This window comes from Miscanthus floridulus, chromosome 8, assembly GCF_019320115.1.
Source record: "Miscanthus floridulus cultivar M001 chromosome 8, ASM1932011v1, whole genome shotgun sequence".
NCBI classification, from domain to species: domain Eukaryota; kingdom Viridiplantae; phylum Streptophyta; class Magnoliopsida; order Poales; family Poaceae; genus Miscanthus; species Miscanthus floridulus.
The window spans coordinates 32,159,427-32,184,494 of record NC_089587.1 but is presented as its reverse complement, the minus strand read 5'-3'; the positions used below and the strand labels follow the sequence as shown (position 1 = coordinate 32,184,494).

Sequence of the window (25,068 nt, the reverse complement as noted above, 5' to 3'; positions counted from 1 at the left end):
GCGCTGCATCATAGCTTGCATCAGCTGCGCTTGTATTCCTAAAATCTGCTCCATGGTCACAGGTGGCGGTGGTGGATTCATAAGAGCATCACGCCCACGACCACGGCCTCTGCCTCTTCCTCCTCTTGCGGCCATCTGTTTTCCAACAAATGTGCAAAATTTAGAGATTTTTTTTTTCAATTATAGAGAGCTTACAAGAGATAAGAAACAATGCTGAAAATTTTCTGGGCAAGATTCAATTTCAGCAGTTCAGTAAAACTGTTATAACTCAAGTTTCCGAGATCCAACAGAGGTGCACCAAGATTCGTTAGAAAGCTTAGGACATCAGCTACAACTTTCATTTAGACCACTTTTACAGATTCGAACTCACACATAGCCAAAAATAGAGCTAAACCGATACTGTTCTGAGTTCCAGACAGCGCAGGAACATCAACTTGTGCCAATTAGATCTCTCAAACCGGAATAGCTATTGACGTGATTCCAAAGACACTTGAAATATACAGAGGTCTAATTATCTCCACAAAAATTTCAGAATTTTTATCATCCCAGATTTCGAGTTACCAAATAAAGAACACAGGCTGCTCTAGAAATCAGCACAGCAGAGATGAGATAAAATGATACTTCTGCATTAAGATTTCATTCTAAATTTAAAATTCCAATCTAAGGAACTTGTGGACATGCCCACAAACTTCCAGCAATCAAGCAAAATACCAAATCCACCAAGTTCACAAATCAAACATCTAATCAACCAAGTTCACAAGACCAACAAGACTAAATAAGGACACGAACTAACGACATGATAATCTAGATCAAGGCACCTAACACCTATAGAGCGGTGTCAATCATGGTGAAGGAACGGCGCTTCTTCTTGTAGATGGAAGGCTGTCCCAGTTGTGCTCAAAGTTCATCCACTTGTTTCTGAAGACGTCTCTGCGCTCTCTGAGATGCACGTAGTTCTCCTTTGACCTCATCATCCACTCCCTGCATAGCGTGGACATGCTGCACCGTTGCCTCCAGAGTTGGGTCATTCTCTGGTGGAGCCAAAACCTGCCAAACACCCTCATGATCATTTCGAGGAAGGAACCTGAAGCGATCCTCCCTCATGGCCTCGAAGCGACGACCATGGTAGTGGATGTAGGCATTCTGTGCTGCATCCTCCATGCCATCCAAAGCATGGGCTCTCCTGGCAGGGGCACTGTGGACAGTCTCCACCTCATGTCCATTGATGATATCATTCCATGTGGTGACCACCAGCTCTACCTTCCAGAAGGTAGCCTCCAGTGGGTGCTTGTACTCGACGCAGTGGTAGCTGATGGAGGCGTGCAAGTCGGGGAAGTAGTCGTCTAGCACATGGGTGAGGAGAGTGTGATAGTAAGCTGTCTCTGGAGCTGGCTTGAAATAGTACTTGCACTTCCAGCCAATCTCATCGTCCTCCACGGGGGCAGCTGGGGAGGGTGCAGGTGTAGGGGAAGTAGCTGTCGACTCCTCAGGTGTAGCCACCATAGGATAGACGGGCATGGCGACTGGTGTAGGAGTAGGTGTAGGCGTCGGTGTAGCCATCTCCTCGTCGTCGGAGATGATCACAATCTCCCTCTCCGCTGGTGGGGCACGCGGGGTGAACATGGCACGATAGCCGGCGGTGCTGAGTCGAGCAGTCTTCGGATTATGAGACATCTATAGATTTAAAGTGATATAGAAATTAGAATCAACAATTTTAAATAATAGATTAAGGTATGAAAAGCATAAACGTGTTTTAATAAAGTAACAAGGATAAGTCAGTAAGCAAGAAACCAGAGGAGCAAAGCTGCTAAAACGACCATTTTCTAACTAGGCTTGCGTCCTACAGTCAACACGGCTCTGATACCAATTTGTCACACCTAATTTTAAGGATAAAATTGAATGCACAAAACTCGTGTGTGCCCAAGAAACAATCACACACAAGCTGACAAATTACAATAGTATCATCACGGTGTCTCATACATCAGAGTTATAATATAACTTAGTCTTATACATCACAGCGGAATAATAAAAAGATAATAAACTCTCGTGGCCGTCATCACAGGGAAGGTCAACTGGTTGACCACAAGCCTAATAATCCTCCGGAAAATCCTCATACCCGTTGTCATCTGTTACCCATCCGGGATTTTTATCCAAGTAAAGAAGATAAACAAGTGTAAGTACATTCCGTACTTAGCAAGCTAACATGGGGTTATGAAGCTCAAAAAGGATAGACTCTGGTTTACTGCAGTTAGCATTTTAATTGGTCAAACTTTTATTCTCAAGTATTATCAAGATATGCTTAAGCTCCCATTTAATTCCCATAAGAACAAATATCAAGGTCAGGTGTACCATATATCATCGTTGAACAACTTTAAATGATCATCAACAGTTAAACAGTTATTCTGTGAGTTTTCCGGGCCACTCGTAACCATGAGCATGGCTGTTATAACAGTTTGTTACCCTCTGCAGAGGTGGTGCACATTCACCGCGAGTCGTGATCCCCTTATGCCCGGGTTAATTACTCCCATGTCACTTCCAAGGTGAGCGGGCAGGGTACATTATGAAGCCATTTCATAGGTTTCCCTAACAGGTTAGGGCCGCTAGGTTTCCTTGGCAGGTAGATGTAGGGACCCCCCTTTCCTATGGCACAAATCCATCGCGGCTATACTCATAAGAACAGAGGCAGCCCTATACCCAAAGTGGCAAGCCCCATTTGCGCCAAAAAGGTAACCTCTAACCAGCTAGGAAAGGTCCTATTACTGAGCTAAAGTCAGAGCCATATGACTCTCCCGGTTGCACTGTCAGTCCCAGCTTTTGCCGACAGATAAGTCCTTATGGAGGGCCGGGAGCAACATGAACAAAGGTCATTTGCAACTTCGCCCTATGGAACAGTTGTTATAATTCATGTTACTCACTTTGTTCCATAGTATCATTCATCAATATGTATATCAAGTTCAGTTAGAGCACTAGCAATCTACCCATATGCATTTAACCCATAGGAGACAAGAAACAGGATAACAATCATTAGGATGTCCTTACGGGTATCAATATTAGACACATGCAAATGAGTAATCGATTAGAGTGAAATAGGACATCAAGGAAGGCCCATGTCATACTTGCCTTGGTTCACAAACTCGTGCTGGTCCTGCTGGTCGTTGAAGAGTTCTTGGTCTCCAACGTTTTCCTCACCGTCTGAACGCGACCAACACGGCAACATACAACATTCCAAAAGTATTCATGCAAGTCAAACATTCCTATCATTAGAACAGTACACCAACAGTATTGAATCAAGATAAAATGTTTGTAAAACTAATCTACGTTTCGCTACGATCACGTCAACGCGAAGTTCACGAAAAACGGAGCTAAAATGTGAAAGTTATGATTAAAACGGGTTTTCCAGTAGTCCTATATTTAATTAAATCTAATCATGAAATTAAAAAGTTCCAAACTTGACTAACAGTAGCTCCAACATGTAGCTTATGAAATTACGAAGCTAACGCGATTTGAATGGATCAATTCGGAGCTAAAACGACAATTTTATAAGCGAAACAGTTCGAATGGCATTTCTGTAAATACTGAAAGCGTACTTTTGACTTAAACAGTGAACTTTACGCTTTCAAAACGAGAATGCGTACTCGAGGAAATACGCCTTGGACTGCGGGTTCAATTCGGTGAAACTAGGAGGGCTCTTTAGCAAATCTACCCGTTAAGGGGTATCTTCTATTCCTGGCCGTTGATCACACGAGGGACGGCTAGGATCGGCCTGGGGGGCTCGGCCGGCCGGAACAGTAACACCGGCGAGGCTAGCCATGGCCGGCGGTAAAGATCACGCCGGCGAGCTCGGTTAGGGGGGCTAGGGTCCGCCAAATGGGAAACCGAGGGCACCCGAGAGCTCGGGGGGAAGAAGGGGGTCGCGCACAGGTCGAGAAGACGACCGGAGGGAAAAACCGGGGCGCGGGCGCCATGGCCGGCGGCATGGAGCTCACGGCGCTCGCGGATTGGGCGCTATAAGCCACGAAACGTGAAATGAACTGCATGGGAAGAGAGAGGGGACCACGGTGAAGCTCACAGTGGGGAAGGATGGAGTCGACGGTGGCTCAGGGAAGACGGCGACGCGGACGGCGGACGGCAATCCTCGGAGCTCCTCCGTGTGGCAGTTGTGGCCGGGAATGAGGCGAAAATGGAGCGGGGGCAGCAGGGGGCGCGTGAGGGGGGGGGGGGCTCGGCTCCTATTTGTAGCGGCCGGGGAGCGGGGAGGACGCTCCCACGACGCGCGTCGTGGCGGCGGTTGCTGCAGCGCCAGGCGTGGGCGGTTGCCGAGCCGCACGGTGAAGACGGCGCCGACAAGCGGGTCCGGGCAGTCAGCGGCTGGGCGCGGGGCGAAGGCGCGCGGCGACGGCAGTTGCTGGGCCGCGCGTAGCTGGGCCGGCGCGGAGCGTGCGGCTGGGCTGGCGCGGTTGGGCTGCTGGCGCGTAGCTGGGCCGAGTGGGAAAAAGGGGAGGCAAGCTGGGCTGGGACTGGTGCTGGGCCGCGGAAAGAAGAGAAAAAAAAAGAGGGGCCAGCGGGCCAAATGAGAGAAAGGAGAGGAGATGGAAGGATTTTTTTTAAATCTTTTAGCATTTGAACAAAACCACCCGTCACAGAAATAAATATGCAATAGCATGAATGCATCAACATGTTTCTATTCTTGTATTTTCTTTTAATTTCATAAAAGAAATATTATTTCCTAATTTGAATTGCACATATAATTGCATATTTAAATCAAATTTACTATTTTAAAAAGAATTCAAATTTTAGGGTGTTACATTCTCCAATATGTATTGATGCACCCCCACTTATATGACATGCCTCTCCTTCGAGTAAAGCAAGGTAAAGTTGATTGACATGTCATCCATCTATTGCTAAGGACTTGTTTAGTGCATCTAGTCTTTCTTATCATGTTCTAGGCTCATTCGTTAAAATCAAATGAATTTGATGCTTGTATGGTACCACTATTGCTTGTATGTTTGAAATGATCTAGTGGTAGCATATGACATGTTTGTGGGCTTGTAAACCTAGTGTTTGATCTAGAAAATAAGCTACAAGTGTTTAACTCAACATGGTACAAGATAACCCTTATTTGGAGGTATAAAAAAGCTTGTCCTTGGATTAAACCGAGTTAAATATCTTTTGCAAGTAATCTTGATTGAACCAAATTAGAAAAATGATCCTCATTTCACATGGTTTCACCCCAACCTATCTATAATTTGAGCTCACCTTTTTGTGCTAATTGTTGACAAAGGGGGAGAGAAATTCACAAAGATAGTAAGATAGGAGAAGCAAACAAATGAAATGACATTGTAAGAGGAAAAAATAAAAAATGCACATAAGTAGGGGGAGCAAGCTCATAAACTTGTATGTTGCATTTAAATGTGCATTTCATATATTTACTTGCATGGCACAAGTTCTAAATTTAAATATTCATGCTTGTGTGGTGATGCTAGTTATAGGCTTGAATGATGAAATAAAAAACAAGCATGCACAGGCTAAAGTAACTAGACTTATGTTCATTCTATGAAAACTAGACCCTTGCTTGTAATGTTGATCTCTTGGGGTATTCTAGTTTTTGTGTATGTCTAGTTACTAATGGTGCTAAGGAAGGTATATTGGTGCACTCCGATTGGTATCACGCTTCAAAGGTCTATCTCTTATACCTTAGCATCATTTGGTAGACATTGTCTCCTATATTTTCTATCTAAGCAGAAGTGTAAGCTACAATCCAAACTCTTAGCACATATGTAGTGGGAGCAATTGCTACCATTTGGGATTTATGAAACTTGTCCATATCCTTTACACATGGTAAATATGCTTGGGCAAGCAACATGAATTCAATTAAATTTCAACTCATATCTTTGTGAAAGGGTTGTCATCAATTACCAAAAAGGGGGAGATTGAAAGCTCTAGTTTGGTTTTGGTTAATTGATAAAACCCTAAGTGCTAACCTAGTTTATTAAAGTGATTATGAGATAGGTAGCACTACTCCAAGTGATGAAGCAATGGCGAAGATCATGACGATGGTGATGGCATGGTGATGATCAAATGCTTGAACTTGAAAAAGAAGAAAGAGAAAAATAAAAGGCTTAAGGCAAAGGTATAAATAGTAGGAGTCATTTTGTTTCGGTGATCAAGATACTTAGCGAGTGTGATCACATTTAGGTTAGATAGCCGTACTATTAAGAGGGGTGAAACTTGTATTGAAATGCGGTTATCAATGTGCCACTAGATGCTCTAACTCATTGCATATGCATTTAGGATCTAGTGGAGTGCTAACACCCTTGAAAATGCTTGTGAAAATACGCTAACACATGTGCATAAGGTGATACACTTGGTGGTTGGCACATTTGAGCAAGGGTTAGAAACTTCACCGACGGAGTGTCCACCCATAGAGTACAGACAGTCCGACGGTGCCTCCGGTGCCCTATACAGAAAAGATAGGGGTTCACGGAGTGACCGGACGCTGGTGGAGCAGTGACCGGACGCTGGGTTCAGAGTCCGATCAGTAGCAGCAGTGAGCACGCGTCTTGGTCTTATGACCGGACACTGGTGCGAAGAGTGACCGGATGTTGGCTGGGTGCGTTCGGTCAGTGCTAACGTATGCTAACGTGAGGCGCATAGAGGAAATGTTGAGTGACCGGACACCGGGTGAGTCCGGTCAAGCATGACCGGACATGTCCGGTCGTGGATTTCCACGAATGGATGCTTACTGGAAATGACCGGACGCTGGGGATCCAACGTCTGGTCACTTCACAGCAGCGCGTCTGGTCATCACTTAACCGTTGGGATCGGGCGCTCAGTATTTGAAGAGAGGGGACACATGGCACACATCGCATGACCGGACACTAGGGTTCAGCGCCCGGTCGATATGATCAGAGCATCCGATCGCCCCATGTTCAGTGCAGTGAGTAGCCCAACGGCTCTATTTCGTGGGGCTTCTATTTAAGCCCCATGGCCGGCTCAAGCTCACTCTCTTGGCCATTCACATTGACATAGCAACCTTGTGAGCTTAGCCAAAGCCCTCCCACTCATCTCTATTATTGTTTCATCATCATTGTGAGATTGGGAGAGAATCCAAGTGCATTGCTTGAGTGATTGCATCTAGAGGCACTTGGTATTCGTGTTTCGTAGCGGGATTAACTTGTTTCTCTTGGTGGTTGCCGCCACCTAGATGGCTTGGAGCAGCGAGGATCGTTGAGCGGAGGTTGGTGATTGTCTCTGGCTCCGATCGTGGTGATTGTGAGGGGTCTTGTGCTTTCCCCGGTGGAGAGCCAAAAGGTAACTCTAGTGGATTGCTCGTGTCATTAAGTTACATCACTTGTGGGTAGGTTCTTGCGGTGTCCAATTATGTGGACGAGGTTTGTGAAACACCTCTTAGCCACCGAACCACCAAGTGTTGGTCGACACAATGGGGACTAGCGTGCTGGCAAGCACGTGAACCTCGGGAGAAAAATTGGTTGTCTCTTGCCCTTTGGTATTCTCCCGGTGATTGATTTAGTATTCATCTTGTAATTAGTTCACTCTTCTATATGGCGGTATAATCACCCTACTCACTCATTTATATTCTTGCAAACTAGTTGTGGCAAGCTCTTTAGAGTAATTAGAATTGAGAGCTTGCTTTGTTATTTTAAGTTCATCTAGTGAAGCTCTTTAGAGTAGCAAGATTGAGAGTTCTTATTGAGTAGTAATTTTGCAAGTTGTGTGTCTAGTAATCATTGCAACTAGAATTGTTGGATAGATGGCTTACAACCCTTGTAGAACTAGAGCAAGTTTGTATTTTGCTATTTGTCATACTAATCAAATTGCTCTAGTTGATTTGTAGTTTTTTAAATAGGCTATTCACCCCCCTCTAGCCATATTAGGACCTTTCAACCCTACAACCTACGTAGAGCCCCATCCATCCATCCACTTACTCCCACCCTCCTCGGTCAGGCCTTTACGCACCCATGCCTCCGCCCTCCTCCTCTCCTCCTCCGACGCCTTCCCTCCTCTTCTCCGTCGTCGTCGCCCTCCTTCTCCTGCGTTGGTGATGTGACTGTGGGGCTGGCGTAGTGGGTGCAGAGACCGTGCTGGATCTAGGGGAGTCCCTGTGGCGCGCTAGAGAGGCCTCCAGCGAGGGCGAGGGCGGACGAGCCCACCGGCGCTAGGAGGGGCCCCGCGCTAGGCGAGGCCGTCGACGAGAGCGGGCACGACCTCTACACCGGAGATTCGATGGCGCGCGTATCCCTTGTCCTCGCTGATGAACGCCTGATCTCTTCCGTGCGAGAGAGCTCGGTGGCAGCCTGCTCGCGACCCTAGTGCCTGCCGTGCGATCGCCCGGTGGCCCGCCCACAACCTCTCGCTGCCCTTATCCCGTTCTCCGAGCCGTAGCGCCGCCATCCGAGCTTGGCCTTGGAGTAGCCGACGGAGCCGGGGAAGCAGTCCGACGCCGCAGCGATACGCGTCGTGGAGGCGAGCGCCATCGGCGGTGCGGTGCGAAGCCCCAACGCCGGATGGAATCTCGATGGGGATGGAAAGGCGACAGGGAACATGAGAGACCATATAGGGGTATAAAGGACTTTCTTCTCTCTCCTTGGTAAGTGCGTAAGTCCTAAATCGACTCTCGTTCGGGTTTGCTGAATTTTTACTGAAAAATACTGTTTCAACTAAAATGTGGTGACAAAAAATACTATTTAAAAAAACACCGAATATGAACTAAACCGAAAAGGGCCTGTATATGGGACGGGGAGTACACAGATTAAGAAGACCCGTCAGCTTTGCATGTTGCTGGGGCGCGTGCTGTCACGTCCGACGATCGGACGGAGAGCCGCTTTTGGACCAGTACTTGGTGCTCCTGTGCATCATCATGGCATGCAGCTAGCTTGGTGCCTGCATGCACGTACTGTACCACAGGTCCACACAGAGCATCGTCGCGCGCGTGCCGTGCACGAGCACGACGACGATCCAGATCAAGCGCTGGAGCTGCCGCGCCGCGTGCTGCTGTGTGTGCATATGCGTTTTTGTTACGTTGCGCTTGTCTCGCAGGTAGCGCTCCAGACTTGCCGCAGCACGCTGTCGCCGTCATCCTGGAAGGAATGACGGAGGCCGGAATGCACTAGGTCTGGTTTAGATCACATCAACCTATACCTATTTAGGTGAATTCGAGTGGAAGTTAGTTCAGTTTCACCATCATCCACCTGAACACACGTGTATTAAGGTAAATATACGAATATTCAAAAAGCCTTATGCATGGCCGGCCGGCGCCGCGCCCGGCAGGGTCCGAGGGAACAACGTTAGCTAGGTGCGCCGTACGTGGTCCAAGGTTGATGACCGAGATTTTGTGCCATCTCAATAGGAATGCAAGCATGTGCGGGCCAACCTGCTCGGCCCACATGCAAAAATAGGCCTTATGGACATTGTGGGCTCCTGCTTCAAGTGATGCGGGCTTAAGCAGCCTTGCAATGCTTAACGGACTGGAACGGGCCTCGGCCTGCAAAAGTGCAAAACCTGCGTTCGTCTGTGGGAGACCCCTGCATTCCTCTGGTGGGAACCACCAAACTGCCTCTCCTCCTCCTCCTCCGTTCTTTTTCTTCCAATCTGCTTAGGCCTCGTTCGGCAGCTGGGGAATCAATCCAGGAGAGAATCAATCTAGGCTTGGAATTAGTTGATCCCCTTGTTTTCACTCGTTCTCTGGGCAGATTTAATTCCCTAGCAGAACCAATCCCTTTGCTCCTATTTGATTGTTCAGTTAGCCAGGGATGAATCCAGGGCTAAGAATATGATGCGTATACATATCCAGATGTTTAACTGACAAAAGTGCATCAGAGGCAGCTGCAAGTCTGCAACCAGTGTAAAAGTGCATCAGCAGCAACATACTCTTACAACAGTTACAGTCGATAGTTCCCAAGAATTTATACGATCCAAATCACTGATCATCTAACAAACAAAAATCAAGGTATTGAAACTCTGAAAGAGGTCTTCTACTTGTTGTATCTTGTAGTAATCTCTTGTTTCTAAAAGATCACATCTGGCACAAATCTTCTATTAGATCTCTGAATGTTTAAAATGCAAGGGTTCTACGCAGCAACTTGATAGAAACACAAACGTTCTGGGCACCCTGTACTACCTCAGTATCCTTAGGTTCTCCAAAACCTGAAACGGAAATGTTGGACATTATGATATAGCAATCGCCGACCAATGGAAAGAGGTGAGAGGGGGTGCAAACAAACTATTAGTTTGATAAAAATAAGAAATATCATGTAGATAATAATACAAGTAACAAGAAACCATGTGGTGAAACTGAACCCTGAACAAATTGCTCCTGCGTTAATCAACTTTGCACGCATCCAACGGGTCTTAATCAAGAGGTTCAGGGCTGTCATATCTAGCTAGGATATGAACAGATTGCTCCTGCTCTATGCATAAAACAGATTACCCCACACAAATTAAAGGTAGGCACCCTTGCCAATAACACTGACAACCCAACAACCAGTATATATAGCCGATAACAAGACAAGGCTGTATATTGATCCTATTCCTATGCATGCAATACATACATACTCTGATATATCCAAATTAACACACGTATACAGACTACTTGATATATCCAAATTAACAGTTCTTCTGATTAGTAGTTTCAGAAATCAGAATTGATACATGGTAACACACGTTATACATTTTAGTAAGTTAAAAAGCTTTTATTCCTGGTCATTGAAATAAAAGTAATTGAATCAGAACAAAAAGTAAGGGCTTCCAAAATGCTAACGAAGATGACTTCTGGATCAAGACAATGCTAATCAGATAATACTTCAACTGACTATAAGAGGCAATGAATACAAAGGGACATCTACTAAAATATAAATCCAAATCGCAAAACCATGATTCACTGAAGTATTAATCCAAACCATAGAACCACGAGTCAGTTCCAAAATTAAACAGGCGGATAGTGGATATAAGCTTGCCAATAAAAAGAAAATAGCATTTCTTGCAGATCAGTTCTGAATATACTGACACAAAAGGTTTTAGACAATAATGCCAGCAGCAGCTGAAGGAGATAAGGTAGCTAACCATGAAAAATCACTGAGAACAAGTAGTGAGAAGCTACCCTGTACACTACAAGGTAAGATCTACGGACCTTCAGATATTTTTTTTTCCAAAAGAAGACATGTTCCGGCTTGTTCCCGCTTGTTTCAGCTTGTTTTAACTTATTCCCTCTCACAAAATACTATTCAATCATCCAAAATCATCCAAAATCAGCCCAAAGGCTACCAGCCGAACGCCCTGATGGATGTTATAATGTTCGTGACAGGATACATTTCCAAGCTGCAGGAGTATGAGCTCCATACCTTGCAGCTAGTTATTATTTACCACCACATACCAAACCATAGTCACCTACAAAGTTTTCTCATCTTCTTTGATTCTGATATAGAAGAATTAAATATTTTTCATTGATCATGTCCCTGTGAAACAGCAATCCTCCAACCAGGTAAATCACTCATGTGATAATCCAGACTCCAGTATTTTACAAACTTGAGATGCACCGCAAAGGAGTCCATCTGCCCAAAGCAAACGAACGAAAAGCATGCATATCTCTCGTTCTTCCTTTTTCTGATCCAGCTTTAAGTATGCATCTAACCAAAGAGACCGACGAGCAATTTGGTCACTGGAGGCAAAGAGTGGCGCCTTTCTTCGCAAGACCAGACCGACCGGGCGAGCAAGCCATTCATTCACCTAGGGACAGATCGAGCGCAGGCAAGCAAGAACCCTAGCGCCGACGAGAACCCTAGCGCCGGGGAGAGAATGGGGCAAGGAAGACGAGGCCGATGTGTTACCGGCGAGAAGGCGGCGGAGAGCGCAGACATTCGATGGGAAGCGGTCGCCATCGCCTCGTGCCGCGCCGTCGTGTCCCCTCGCGATGCCCCGCGCCGTCGCCTCGTGCCGCACCGTCGCGAATCGCGTGCCACACCGTTGCCAGGATAGGTTCCGCAGATAGGAGGGTTCGTCTCCGTTTCGGGCCAAAGAGGGGGGAAAAGGCCCGGATTGACCAGTTTGCATTCCGGGCTGTATCTAACCGAACGGCCATTCTTATCCGGCCTGGCTTCGAACCGGGCCTATTCGATCCGGGCGGATCAGGCCACGATCCGGGCGTTCCGGGCCAAAACGAACAAGCCCTTAATCATTTCGTCGATCTCCTTTCAGATGATCCGAACTTCTGAAGGATGGCAACTAGCATTCTGGCAAAGGATATCCCTGTGGAGTGTGGACCGGAGAACGAATGGAGCCAGCCGGCTGGCTTTAAGCCAGCCAAACACACGGTAGGTTCGGTGCAAGCGTAATATATGGGCAGGACATATATATCCTCGAGCCATGCAAATTGCCAAAACACATAATTGCAAAAAGAAAAGAACTTTCAGCCTGTTCGTTTCGGCTGGATTACTCGTATCTGGCTTATAATACATAGCTTGAACATTATTTTTCTCTCACATCAAACCAACCAGCAGTACTTTTGACTTATAAGCCAATTCAGCCGAAACAAATATGTTGTTTCTACCTTGTTTGCCTTCAAAATAGTCTTCTTAATTATTTGTTCCTCACAATAACCAATCGATTAATTTTACGCCCTCGAACATTACAAAATGTAGGTTGTTTTGTCTTTCTCAGTCAAAATTTTGTAACTGTAAGTAATTTTTTTTTTCTCGAACCCGTAAAAGATTTACGTTTGTATCTCCTGTGCCTAGATAGGGAGATCCTCGTTAGCATATTTTCCTTCCCGGCGGCCACGTCACCATCTGTCCACGCCAACACAACACCATGGGTCGGCCTTTTCTCCTTCCCGGCGGCGCAGAAACTCTCGAGGAGAACACCATCGGCCAACTCGCCTGCTTCTCCCTCTTCTCCTTTCCTGCTTCCGTCTGATCTCCTCCCCACCATTCCTTCCACTTACCTGACCCACAAATGCTCCTGCAACGGACTGCAGCATTCATCCGATCCAATCGCATGATGCCGGCATTTATCCGATCCAGTCGCAAGATGCGGAAGAAACTGCTTCATCCGCCGCCACTGCCTTCGCGTTAAAATCCTCACGTTCTCATCTCTGCCATCACCCTCCATTCAGGCAAGTGGCCAGGCAAGTGTCCGTTCTAATTTTTAGCATCTCCTACTTTCTCCTATCCCTAAGGTTCATATTTGCAATTGTCAGGGTTCATGATTTCACGATTGCGCTATAGCTCTAAAGGTGCTCGACGATTTGCTAACAAGGGAATCTCTGCAGAGTTTATGCTTCATTAGTTGTCAGGTTTCATGATTTCACGATTGTGCTATAGCTCCAAAGGTGCTCAACAATTTGCCAACAAGGGAATCTCCGCAGAGTTTGTGCTTCATTAGGCTCTTCCGGGTCACACAGGTACCCAAATTCTCATCTCATTTACGTTGGATGAGTGTATGCATCTTTTCTTTTGTTACTCTTGCTGCTCGATTCACCATCCTATGTCTGAATTTTTTTACAGCTACAGATTAACCAAAAGAACAGTACGTACAAATTCTATTGATCAATAAGGGCAAGGAGATCTACTTTTTTCTTTACCGATGGTTCAGTCTGATGAAATATGAAAGCATCCATGGTTCTAACCAGTTCCTACTTATCTATTTTGGTGCCATAGATTTCTCATTTGTTCAGGGCAACACCAATTTCCGACTACACAGGCAGTGCCTCCTCTCTGTGAGACTAGCAATTCCTCTATGTTTGTTAATTTTTTAGGGTTTTTTGGAAAGGTGCCATTACAATTCTTGAAGATTGGAAATATACCATTACAATTCGTCTAATCGCAAGCGTGCCATTATAATTTTGCGATACTTTGAAATATGTCATCGTATACGCCCGACGAACGCTTGGGCCCGCTTGCAGGCATTCGTGGCATACGGTCGACCGTATCCGTTTGTCGCCCGTCTTCATCTAAACGGCGCGGTGAACGCCACCGTCTCCACCTCTCTCTCACTCTCACTTTCCCTGTCTCTCTCCCCGAGCAAGAATCCTAGGCTGTGGTGGCGGCGGCGATTTCGGCGGTGGTGACGGCGACGATCCCGACGACGGCGCAGCAGGCCAAGGAGACGGCGCAAGGGGGCCAGTCGAAGGAAAGCAATGGAGTAGCGTGCGCGTCAATGGCGGACGCGCCCCCGCGCGGGTCGCCGATGGTGGACGGCGACGAAAGGTACTTTTTCTCTCCTTGCTGAGCATAGAGATGAGTAGATTAGGCCTCGATTTATGCATTGTCGCTGGAGATGTGCACATTTTGATGTGATTTGGTTGATGCTAGGGTTCCACTATTTTCCCTAGAGATTAAAGTGGAAGCATTCTGTACGATAGACTCTTTGGGTAGGAAAGCTTACACAAAGGGCTTTGTGATTAAGTGGGATGTGGAGATAGGCTCGTTTTCATTTGAGTTACTGATGACCATCTTGCGCAATGCTGTCAAATGGTCTCGTACTTAGTGCCCAACTGCTTGGTACTATGACAAAAGGGTGTGTGAAGATGTCAGACTAGAAAACCAGTTCCAGATGAATGACATATTTGAGATGTATAAGGATCAGATGCGTTGCCAGATTGTTGTAGGAGTGTTTGATCAATCTGTTGCCTCTGTTGATCAGTTTGATGCATTAGAACCTTTATGTGTGATTCCTCCCGACATTGGCAATGCAATCCCTACTGACAGTAATGTTAACCAGCCATCATCTAAGGCAGATGATGCACCAAAGGTTCCCATGGAGGCTGAAGTTGAGCCTGACAGGGAGCCCGATATGTTTGATAATGATGAAGAGTATGTGGGTTATGATGATGAGGGAATGTATATGCCAATACCACCAACACAGCCACATAGCAGTTCACAACCTCATAGTAATTCACCTCCACATGTTTCTCATGATGCTGTTAATGATGATGCTCATGCTTTTCCTACTGAGACAGAGGTCAATAATGCAGACCCTGAAGAGATCCATGTGATCCATGACCCAGAGCACCCCAAGATTGAGAAGGGGGAGTTATTTCCTGATATTGTTTCATTCAGGAAAGCTATCAGGCATTACGCTGTGACTAAAGGCTTTGAGTTAGATGGTACCAAAACTGACCTAACAAGGTATATTGCAAGGTGCAAGGCCGAGCGATGTCCTTGGCGCATACATGCATCTAGGCTACATGATAAAAAGACAATACAGGTAACTGACCATGCACTAGTTCATTTGTGCATTTCTATTTGCTTGACCTGACTTGTTTTCTATGTACATTTCTATTTGCTTGACCTGACTTGTTTTCTATGTGCAGATCAAAGTACTTCCATCAGATCACGACTGTCCAACTACAAAACTGGTAGTAGGAAAGATGGCATCACAGGATTGGTGTGCAGACAGGTTGGGAGATTGGCTCAAGAAAAATCCAACAAAACGTGCAAAGGATTGCAAGGAGAAGTTGGAAGATGATTATGGCATCAAGCTGAAGTATTCAAAGGCTTGGTCAGGTATGAAGTTAGCAATAGATCAAATCCATGGTAGGTGACTGGAAAGCCCTGCAAGCATGCTTTGGCCTGGATACTTTCAAACAGAGGGATAAGGATTCAGGATTATGTACACGACTACTATTCTGTTGCTAGATTTAAGGCAGCCTACCAAGATAGGGTTGAGCCTATCCCAGACAGGTCACAGTGGCCTATTGTCGACCTTGGCTTCAAAGTGTACGCTTCATTACTAGGCAGAGGTGCAGGCAGACCAAGGGTTGCCAGAATTAGAGGGAGTTTGGAGAAGAGGGCCACTCAAAAGAAGGTCAAGTGCAAGAGATGTGGTGGTTTTGGGCACTTTCCCAAGACCTGCAAGTTCCCAGAACTAGGGGAGGATGGAGAAATAGGACAAGGGTCTTCAAAAAGGTATTCAAACTACTTGTGTGTTGCCATTTTTCTCCAAATTTTCTTTTCCTATCATCAATCTACTCCTGTGATTCCACTGCAGGAAGAGGACAACTGAAGATGTCGCTGGACCTTCCCAGGTGAAGAAGAAGAAGACTCAGAAGAAGACTAATCCTAAGAAGAAGAAGAAGACACCTATAAAAAAAAGCTACAGAAGGCAACAGCTGCACCACCAACAACTGTTGTTAGCAGCATCAGGCAGCTGGTCTTTGTTGCTCCACAAGCAAGTGGTACTAAGTAGCCACAATCTGCAATGCTTGATGGACAGCATGGGACATCTTTTGTGAACTCTATAGCCATTTTATGATCATTCTGTAATGATTATGAACTACTAATATGTAATGTGGCACTTCTGTTGCTTAGCTAGTAAACTCTACTATGTATTGAGGCATTTGAACTTGCCAACTTTCTAAGTTGCTGTTGTTGATCTACTTTACTCTGAATGTTGCTAGCCCTTGTTCTCCTCATCCAAAATCAAGACAAGATGCTGCTGGAATTCTTACATAATTTCATAAAAAACATAGCACAATGCTGATCAATTTCATTACAGTCACTTCATCATCTGGGCAACAACTACACCTACTAGTACACCAACAAAGACACCTACTACAACAGATACATCTAACACAATCTGCATTTTCTTATTACCCATGTCCTGTGTTGCATTACTAACTAGACTAGGAACAACAGAATGCATGTCTCCAATTTGCGCTTTCAGTTTCCAAATGTCTTGAACAACAATGTCCAGTGTTTGCCTCATCTCACGGAGCTGTTGCTTGAAATCACCAATACCATCCCCAACTTGATGACGAAGGGGCAACTGGACCTGCATCTGCTGCTCCTTTTGTTGATTTAGAAACCAGGCCTCGTACTGCTCCTCCGAACGGATCCAGCCACAAGTTGTTGGATCACCCTGCGCACCCTAAATCAGTCAAATAGAAACCAAACAATGAAGATTCAATTAGCACAACAAAGCCTACCTTTATGTTGTTCGGGCACTTGACAAATGGGACATCCTTCGAGCGCTCTTGCTTGCTCACGATTCTGATTAGAGGAACATGGCATTCGGGACAGACCAGTAGGGGGTACTGCATCCTTCGAGTGCCAGCAGCGGTGGAGCTCGAGCTCATCCTTGCCTGCGGTCGAGTCGCCCCCTTGCGCCGTCGCCTTGGCCTGCTATGTCGTCGTCGGGTGGTCGCCGCCGCCACTGCCGAAGTCACCGCCGGGAGCGCACCCTAGGGTTTTTGGCCGAGGAAAGAGACAGGGAGCACGCGAGAGAGAGAGAGGGGTTGAGACGGCGATGTTCACATCGCCGTTTACATGAAGACGGCCGACGGACGAATACGGCCCGCCGTATGCCACGCGGACCTGCAAGCGGGCCCAAGTGTTCGTCGGGCGTACACAATGGCAGATTTTGAAGTATCGCAAAATTATAATGGCACGCTTGCGATTAGACGAATTGTAATGGTATATTTTCAATCTTCAAGAATTGTAATGGCGCCTTTCCAAAAAAACCCATTTTTTTAACGTAACATTTTGGAGAATGCTGTGCGTGACAGAATCTGACCAGGGACTTAATTCACGGAAAAATGGACAAATTTGCAGATTTGCATAAAGTAAGTATGAAACGCCAAGTTTATGTTTGCGAACATATATTCTCTTTCCATGCAAAGAAGAAAGTTTAGTTCACAAAAAGTCTTACTACTGCAAGGTGGTGTTATCGATTTTAGTTAAATTCTTCATCAAAATCAAAGTCACCATTACCTTGGATCTCTGCATTATAACTCTATGTACACACACAACTTTCCTTTTACTCCACGGTCCACACTGTAGTTTTCTGCTCATCGTCAAGCATCAAGAACACATCAGCTGGTTCTCCACTAATCCTACTTTTACTTACTTTTCTCTTGACATTAATGCATTTTCTTTCCTCATTTTAGTATTTTTATACTTTTTAACAGTGTATTTTCCCAAACAACATTGATATTTTTTTTCCATTCAGAGTGCCACAGAAATGTTGATATGGTGTTCTTCATTTCTCTGTTGGTTCTCACAAGGACTCTCGCAGTTATATGTACATCAGTACATGAATATAATCACGAGGCTCAAGGGTTCTACAAAAGAAAAAAAAAATTGTCTCTCTCTCAACACTAAGGTCTCGGTGTGAAGACGTCGCCAAAGAACTACCAATTGACTATCATGTTCTCACTGTTTAGCTAAATCAAAGAAGACCATCTTTTGTGAAGAAGCATCGTGAAAAGAAATCTACTATACCTAAATAAGAGAACCCCACTAGCATATTTTCCTGCGATTTCGTGAAGCCACGTCATCGAGGGTCCCACCACTACAGGTCCCACGGCAGCCTAACCATCCCCATCCATCTGTATCCAGTATCCACAGTACATGTATGCTTCACTTCCTCCGCCAATTGAAACCATATATCATGTCTCTTTGCTTCTCCCCACATTAATTCTTCCAAATTGCGCCGCTCCGGCTGGATGGCACAGTCGTCCGGAAATGAAGAGAGTCACGTCAGGAAATGAAGAGGCAAGTCACTAAGCCTGGTCGCTAAATTCCACTGAATGTCATCAGGAAATGAAGATACAACGACGATCTCACCGCGATTAAATAGCAGAATTCCTAACTCCTGCACTCTCTCCTTCGAGATCACTCCTGTCCATGGCCGCACCAGCGTCAGCGCCGCTCACCTGCTCGCCACCACCATCCCCCAATCCATCCTTTATTATGCGCCCATGCCCCTGCGCTGCGCGGCAGCGTCGTGGCAGTCGGTCAGCGGCGGCGGTTCTTGATGCGGACGGACAGCAAGACACTGGCTCGATACGGGTGGGGACCGAGCGAGATAGCTAGGGCCTGGTGTGGTAAGGCTAACGCTTGGGATCGACCCTCCTCTTGGGCCCTAGCGCGGCTGCTATTGGGCCCGCCTTCTCCTGTTCTGCCTCGGAGCTGCTTGACCCTCTTCGTTGTAGGCCGCCGCTCTGCTCGTGGAAGTCGGAGACGCCGCCATGGCATCATGCCGGAAGGGAGGAAGAACAGAGGGATGAGCAGTTCATCGTCCTCAGCGCTGGAGATGATCAGTTCGTCTACTCGGGCTTCCACTGGCGCGCCCCTCTCGCTGGACGGCAGTCATCATCACGCCGGCCGTTGGGGCTGCTGGAGCTCACCAACAACAGCACGACGCAGCTCAAGGGCAACACGGTGCACCCGGCGCTGTTGTGGTTCATTGAGCATCGAGTTCGAGGGCATCACCTTAAGGATGTCATGTAATGCGTAAAGATTTTTTTTTGGGTCATATGGACACATATTCACCGAACAAGAGGTTTATGCTACTTTACTCTTTTGGTTTATTAATTCGGTTCTCCATAAATTGGATAGAATCAGTTCTTCTTTTTTAGCCATGGAACATTGTTTTTCTCTCACAATAAATCAGCTTTACAAATCAACCGCAGCAGCAATAAGTCCTGCCGAACGGAGCCTTTATTATCAATTCATTGTGCTAGGTATTGTGAAAAGGACTATACGTACAAGGTACAACTAACAAAATTGCACTCATCTCTTCCATTGTGACCTTTTATACTAGTCACCAGTCAATTAAAACCGGCGCCCCAACGCGGTGATATAGCTTGTAGCCTCAACCAGCCAACTAGATGCCATAGTAGAGGTGGAGGTAAAGTAGTGGCTTGCAGATTGTCAGCTGCAGATCACTGGTGCTCTGTGCTAAAGACATTGATAGAAAGGGATATGTGAGAGAGTAGAAGAAAGAAAAAGGTGATGGGTGGAGAGAAGTAAAAAAGCTAGTTGTGTTTTCCAATGTGAGTTTGGTTGTCTTTGAGCTTTTAATCTATATGGAACTAAACTTTTATCTAAGACCACCGTGGATATATGCTGTATTGGGCGTGCTCTAAGCTTGCCTGTCGTATGTCAAAGTTTCATGGCTTTAATAACATATTAGTCTTATAAATTATATACAAGTATATTATCGACATTAATGGTGAAAAATACAAATGCAAATAGGTACAAAAGGAACATCTAATAATTTCAAATATAGGAAAGAATTAAAGTTTTAGCAAACTCCTAAAAATAGAGTACTGCATGCGGTGAGAACGCCTGTATGTCAAGAACAAACCATTCATGGATGATGCTCCGCCCATCTCTCCTCTCTCTCCCCATTTGAGTCTGACGCCAAAACAGAACGCCTCTCTACTCGACAGGAGACATGGCTTCGGATCCCGATGATGGAGGCGAGGTGCCCCCCGCAGAGGCTACATCACCGGCGGAGGCAGTGTCGGATCCATCGGCAGAGGCAGAGGCAGAGGTGACTGCGCCAGAGGACGGGCCGGTGAAGGCGAGCGGAGGCAGCGTCGTCCCAGCGGCGGGCGCTGAGTCGTCTCACCCCGAGGGACTCTCCCTTAATTATGAGGTCAGAAATCTGACACTTTTTTTTTTTAATTTAATTTTGGTCTGTCATGTTTGGTTGGTCTGAAGCTGATCACCAAGGCGTTTCTTCTGTACAAGATGAAGTGTGGATGACGCGAACCGCAAACAAAATTTGTCGGCGTTGGAGGTCATAAATGTTGCTATCACTACGATCACCAATTTGTTATATAGGCGAGCTTTATATAGTCCTTACATAATAATCTTATAAGCTGTTTTCAATCAGTTTATCTCAACTACTCTTCTTCCACACTTATAAGCTGGATCGTATAAGCTAGTGGTAAACATCAGAAATTAAAAACCTATACTATGACTGAAATGGTTGCCTTTGTTCTGATAAATTTACAAGCAACCATGCTAAATTTCAATGGAATTGTTAGGTTTGGTTTGGTAATTGAAAGGACGATGGAATTGGAGTTTAGAGGTACCAATTTAGAATTCTTTTGTTTGTTTTGTGAGAGCCGAAGTTTTGGTGCGATGGGAATGGGAGATTCTCATCGATTACTTTCCAGTGGTAGACGTGGTGGTTGAGGGCGAAATGTGATTCTAGTGGACCTTGAATGCATCATCACCGTTTACCATGACCTTTTCTTGTAGTTTCCTACTCAAAATCCATACACCAAATAGATGATATGAATGCCTTCTCAAACTCCCCTTCTTATTTTCCTTCATGAAACAAACAAGGGATAGGATTTAAAAATCAAATTCTCATATTAGTTCCCCTCATCGATTGCCACCATTTATTCTCATGACTTTTCCCAACAAAAGAAGTGTCAGGGAAAAAATAAAGCAAATTCACACTACATGTTGATAAATTAATTACCCAAGTGCCAGGGGAAAGACACAATAACTTGGATGTATAAGTTTGTTGAAGCCAAAATACATGTAGGAGATCAAAGTTGCAATTCAAATAACCTTTTTATGCAAAATATGATATAAAAATGAAATAAAAATATAATTGAATACAAAGGTGTAGAACACAAATTAAATATACAAAAAAGAAGCATTCAATATATTCCTATTTTAGCAAAAAAAAAAAAAAGGAACTGTCCATTTTACTACATCGGACTATTCACTTTTTCATTTGACACTCGAATCAAAAGTTTACTTAACTTCCCCTAATGAGAATTTTTTTTTATCCACATTTGAATTGCGTTTCACACTCAAATTTTGTAAGGTGATAAATGACATGTACAATATGCTAAAAATAATTCAAGAATTTTTCACCATTGCTTTCATGCAAATTTGTACTATCATGATTGATTTAGTACTAGGTGTGCTCTCTAACCTATGAAGATTCTTCAGTGTATCCCAGTTTTTATACTATGATGTTTCTTTGTTTCCTGAGGTTGAGTTTATCCAAATGTATATTGATAATAGGAAGCAAGAGCTCTCCTCGGAAGATTGGAATTTCAGAAAGGAAATGTGGAAGTTGCCCTTCGTGTATTTGACGGAATTGACCTTCAAGCTGCAATTCAGCAGTTTCAGCCATCCCTCTCTGATAAGACTCCATCGAAGAAAGGGCGGACAAAATCAGAGTTACCAAGTTCTGTCTCGCAAAATAATCCTGCTAGCCTTGTTCTTGAAGCCATTTACTTGAAATCACTGTCCCTTCAAAAGCTAGGGAAATCGACAGGTACAAATCACTACATATCATTGGACAACTTCTTTCTTATGCTTCTTATGAACTCTTTGATGACTAATGCAAAAACTTGTGGAACGAGCAGAAGCTGCTAACCAGTGCAAAAGTGTACTTGATTCTGTTGAAAGTATTTTCCAGAATGGTACTCCTGATATCGAGCAAAAGTTACAGGAAACTGTCAATAAATCCGTAGAACTTCTTCCTGAAGCCTGGAAACATGCTGGCTCCCACCAGGAAGCATTAGCTTCTTACCGACGGGCTCTTCTTAGTCCATGGAATCTTGATGATGAATGTCGGACTAGGATTCAAAAGAGATATGCATCTTTTCTGTTGTACAGCAATATAGATTGGAGCCCTCCCAGCATGGCTCAGCAAGTTGAAGGTTGTTTTGTTCCAAAGAATAATGTGGAAGAGGCTCTTCTACTTTTGATGATAGTACTTAGGAATTGGTACCAGGGCAAGACCCATTGGGATCCTTCAGTGATGGAACATTTAACCTATGTCTTGTCTCTTTGTGGTGAACCACTGGTTCTTGCAAAACAACTTGAAGAGGTTTTACCTGGAATATATCCTCGCACCGAGAGATGGGCCACACTAGCACTTTGCTACTATGTAGCTGGTCAGAAAGATATCGCGCTGAATTTTCTGAGGAAATCTTTAAACAAGCTTGAGAATCCAAATGACATCCTTGCCTTATTATTAGCTGCTAAGATATGCAGTAAGGACCACCATATTTCTTCTGAGGGTGTTGAATATGCAAGAAGAGTAATCGCACTTGCTGAATCATCGGATTCTCATCTGAAGAGTGTCGGCCTCCATTTCTTAGGGACTTGTCTAGGTAATAAGTCCAAGGTTGTTTCATCAGACTACCAAAGATCTCTATTGCAGACAGAAACCTTGAAGTCACTTACAGAGTCGATTAGTCTTAACCGCTACAACGCAGACCTAATATTTGACATGGGAGTTGAATATGCTGAGCAAAGGAACATGAATGCTGCCCTGAGATGCGCCAAGGAGTTTATAGAAGCAACTGGTGGGTCAGTTTCGAAAGGCTGGAGGCTGCTAGCATTGGTTCTTTCTGCACAACAGAGATTTTCGGAAGCAGAAGTCGCAACAGACGCTGCCTTAGATGAGACTGCAAAGTTGGATCAAGGATCTTTACTTAGGGTAAAGGCAAAGTTGAAGGTTGCTCAGTCATCGCCTATGGAAGCAGTTGAAGCATACCGTGCTCTTCTGGCTCTCGTTCAGGCCCAAAAGAATTCCTCTGCATCTTGCAAGAACGCTATAGAGGTATGTTTTGTTGTTTCAATGTGCACAAGTATCAAACTGATTAGTTATCAGAAAGCAACTTCTAATTCCATTTCTATCTAAAAACATCTGATTATCTAAAAAGATTCATATACTAAAGCATATTGTTTACTTCATTTAGGCACACCTATCTTTTAGACATTCAAGTTGGTTACTGTATTTTCTGATGCTCCTATTAGGCACTACCACACTACCATGATTGAATCTTTAAATTTGTCTTGGAAGTTTTCCCATTCGCTCTTCACTTATCATTCAGGGGGCGGATGGTGGTGTCACCGAGTTTGAAATCTGGCAAGGTCTTGCTAATTTGTACTCCAGTCTCTCGTACTGGAGAGATGCTGAAATATGTTTGAAGAAGGCTAAAGCCCTGAAGTCGTACTCAGCTGCAACACTCCATGCAGAAGGTGAGGCAAAATTCATTACTGCATACCCCTATGCATGCTAGTGACCGTGCATTTCTCTTTAACATGGGCATTTTGGAATCACTAGCTTAATTTTCACTATACATGTACCTATCCATGTTTATATGTACTCTTCCATGCAGGCTACATGCATCAGGCGCGAGACCAAACAAAAGATGCGCTGGCCGCCTACGTCAATGCATTCTCGACTGAGCTTGAACATGTGCCGTCGAAGGTGGCCATCGGCGCAATGCTCTCCAAGCAAGGGCCGAGGTTTCTACCTGCAGCGAGGTGCTTCCTCTCGGACGCCCTAAGAGTCGAGCCTACAAATCGGATGGCTTGGCTTTACTTAGGAAAAGTGCACAGATCTGATGGGAGAATCTCTGATGCTGCCGACTGCTTCCAAGCAGCGGTGATGCTAGAGGAATCGGATCCAGTGGAGAGTTTCAGTTCACTCTCATGAGAGATGCATCCATGTGGATTTCTTCCCTCTTTTCTCCTGCTGCTTAGATGTAGGTTGCATTATCTATTTGCTTGCCGTTCTATTTTATATAATAATAATAATCCCTTGTTGACCATTAAACAACATAACAATATTGCAAAGCTGGATTTCATTGCTCACTTTCGTTGTATAAATAATTGTTGCTCCTCCATTTTTTTAATGACCACTACATCAGCTGTAGTAAGATTAATTTCGTTACAAGAAACTACTACTGTATGAATATTCAGAGTGCTACTGATTTGATTTCGACAAATTTTCCTGTACTTTTTACCAATGCTTATTTTTTGTTAAATTATAGACTAACCACACGTACTGCTGTGGAGAAAAGCTGCAATCTGTCCTCAGTGCATCCTCGGGTGCGGTTAGCTCTCACCAGCCATATCACCCAAGCGATCAAGAAGCTCAAGTGCAAACACACGAATGCCCTTCACAATACATGTGTTCTTACTGATCAGTGAGCGTCTACTGACACCACAAAGCAGCGACGTTACAAATGCTAACATCGCAGATAAGTTTTCTTTTAGTAGAAAAAAGGCGTCGCATATAGAAGCTTGGACAATTTGTATTAGCCCGAATGTGCTCCTAGAAGACCAGCAAACCACGTAGCCAATAAACCAGCAGAGGTCCAATTAATTAGAGATGGGCTTTGTCCACATGGCTCTCACTCGGCCTGTCCGTGGGCCATTATCATCCGCTGGAAAGTGGAAACCGCCGCTGTGTCGAGACGACTACGCACAGTGAATGGGCTGTACAAAAGATTGCAGTCTGCTTCTAGTTGGTGTCTTGGGGACCAGTGAGCCCGAT

The 25,068-nt window shown here is 45.0% G+C and overlaps 1 protein-coding gene and 1 long non-coding RNA gene across 2 annotated transcripts; both read left to right on the top strand.

Annotated features, from left to right (window-relative positions):
* The first annotated feature begins 12,835 nt into the window (after positions 1 to 12,835).
* LOC136471498 (uncharacterized) lies at positions 12,836 to 16,386 on the top strand. The gene is made up of 4 exons (XR_010762051.1): positions 12,836 to 13,126; positions 13,211 to 13,414; positions 13,518 to 14,219; positions 16,003 to 16,386. It is a non-coding gene; the product is annotated as an uncharacterized lncRNA (long non-coding RNA).
* A 3,752-nt stretch (positions 16,387 to 20,138) lies between these two features.
* Positions 20,139 to 24,479, top strand: LOC136471497 (protein NPG1-like). The gene is made up of 5 exons (XM_066469227.1): positions 20,139 to 20,397; positions 21,792 to 22,047; positions 22,139 to 23,343; positions 23,618 to 23,765; positions 23,906 to 24,479. Exons 1-5 carry the CDS (start codon positions 20,194 to 20,196, stop codon positions 24,223 to 24,225), a joined length of 2,133 nt encoding a protein of 710 aa, XP_066325324.1. The 5' UTR covers positions 20,139 to 20,193; the 3' UTR covers positions 24,226 to 24,479.
* The last annotated feature ends 589 nt before the right edge of the window (positions 24,480 to 25,068 follow it).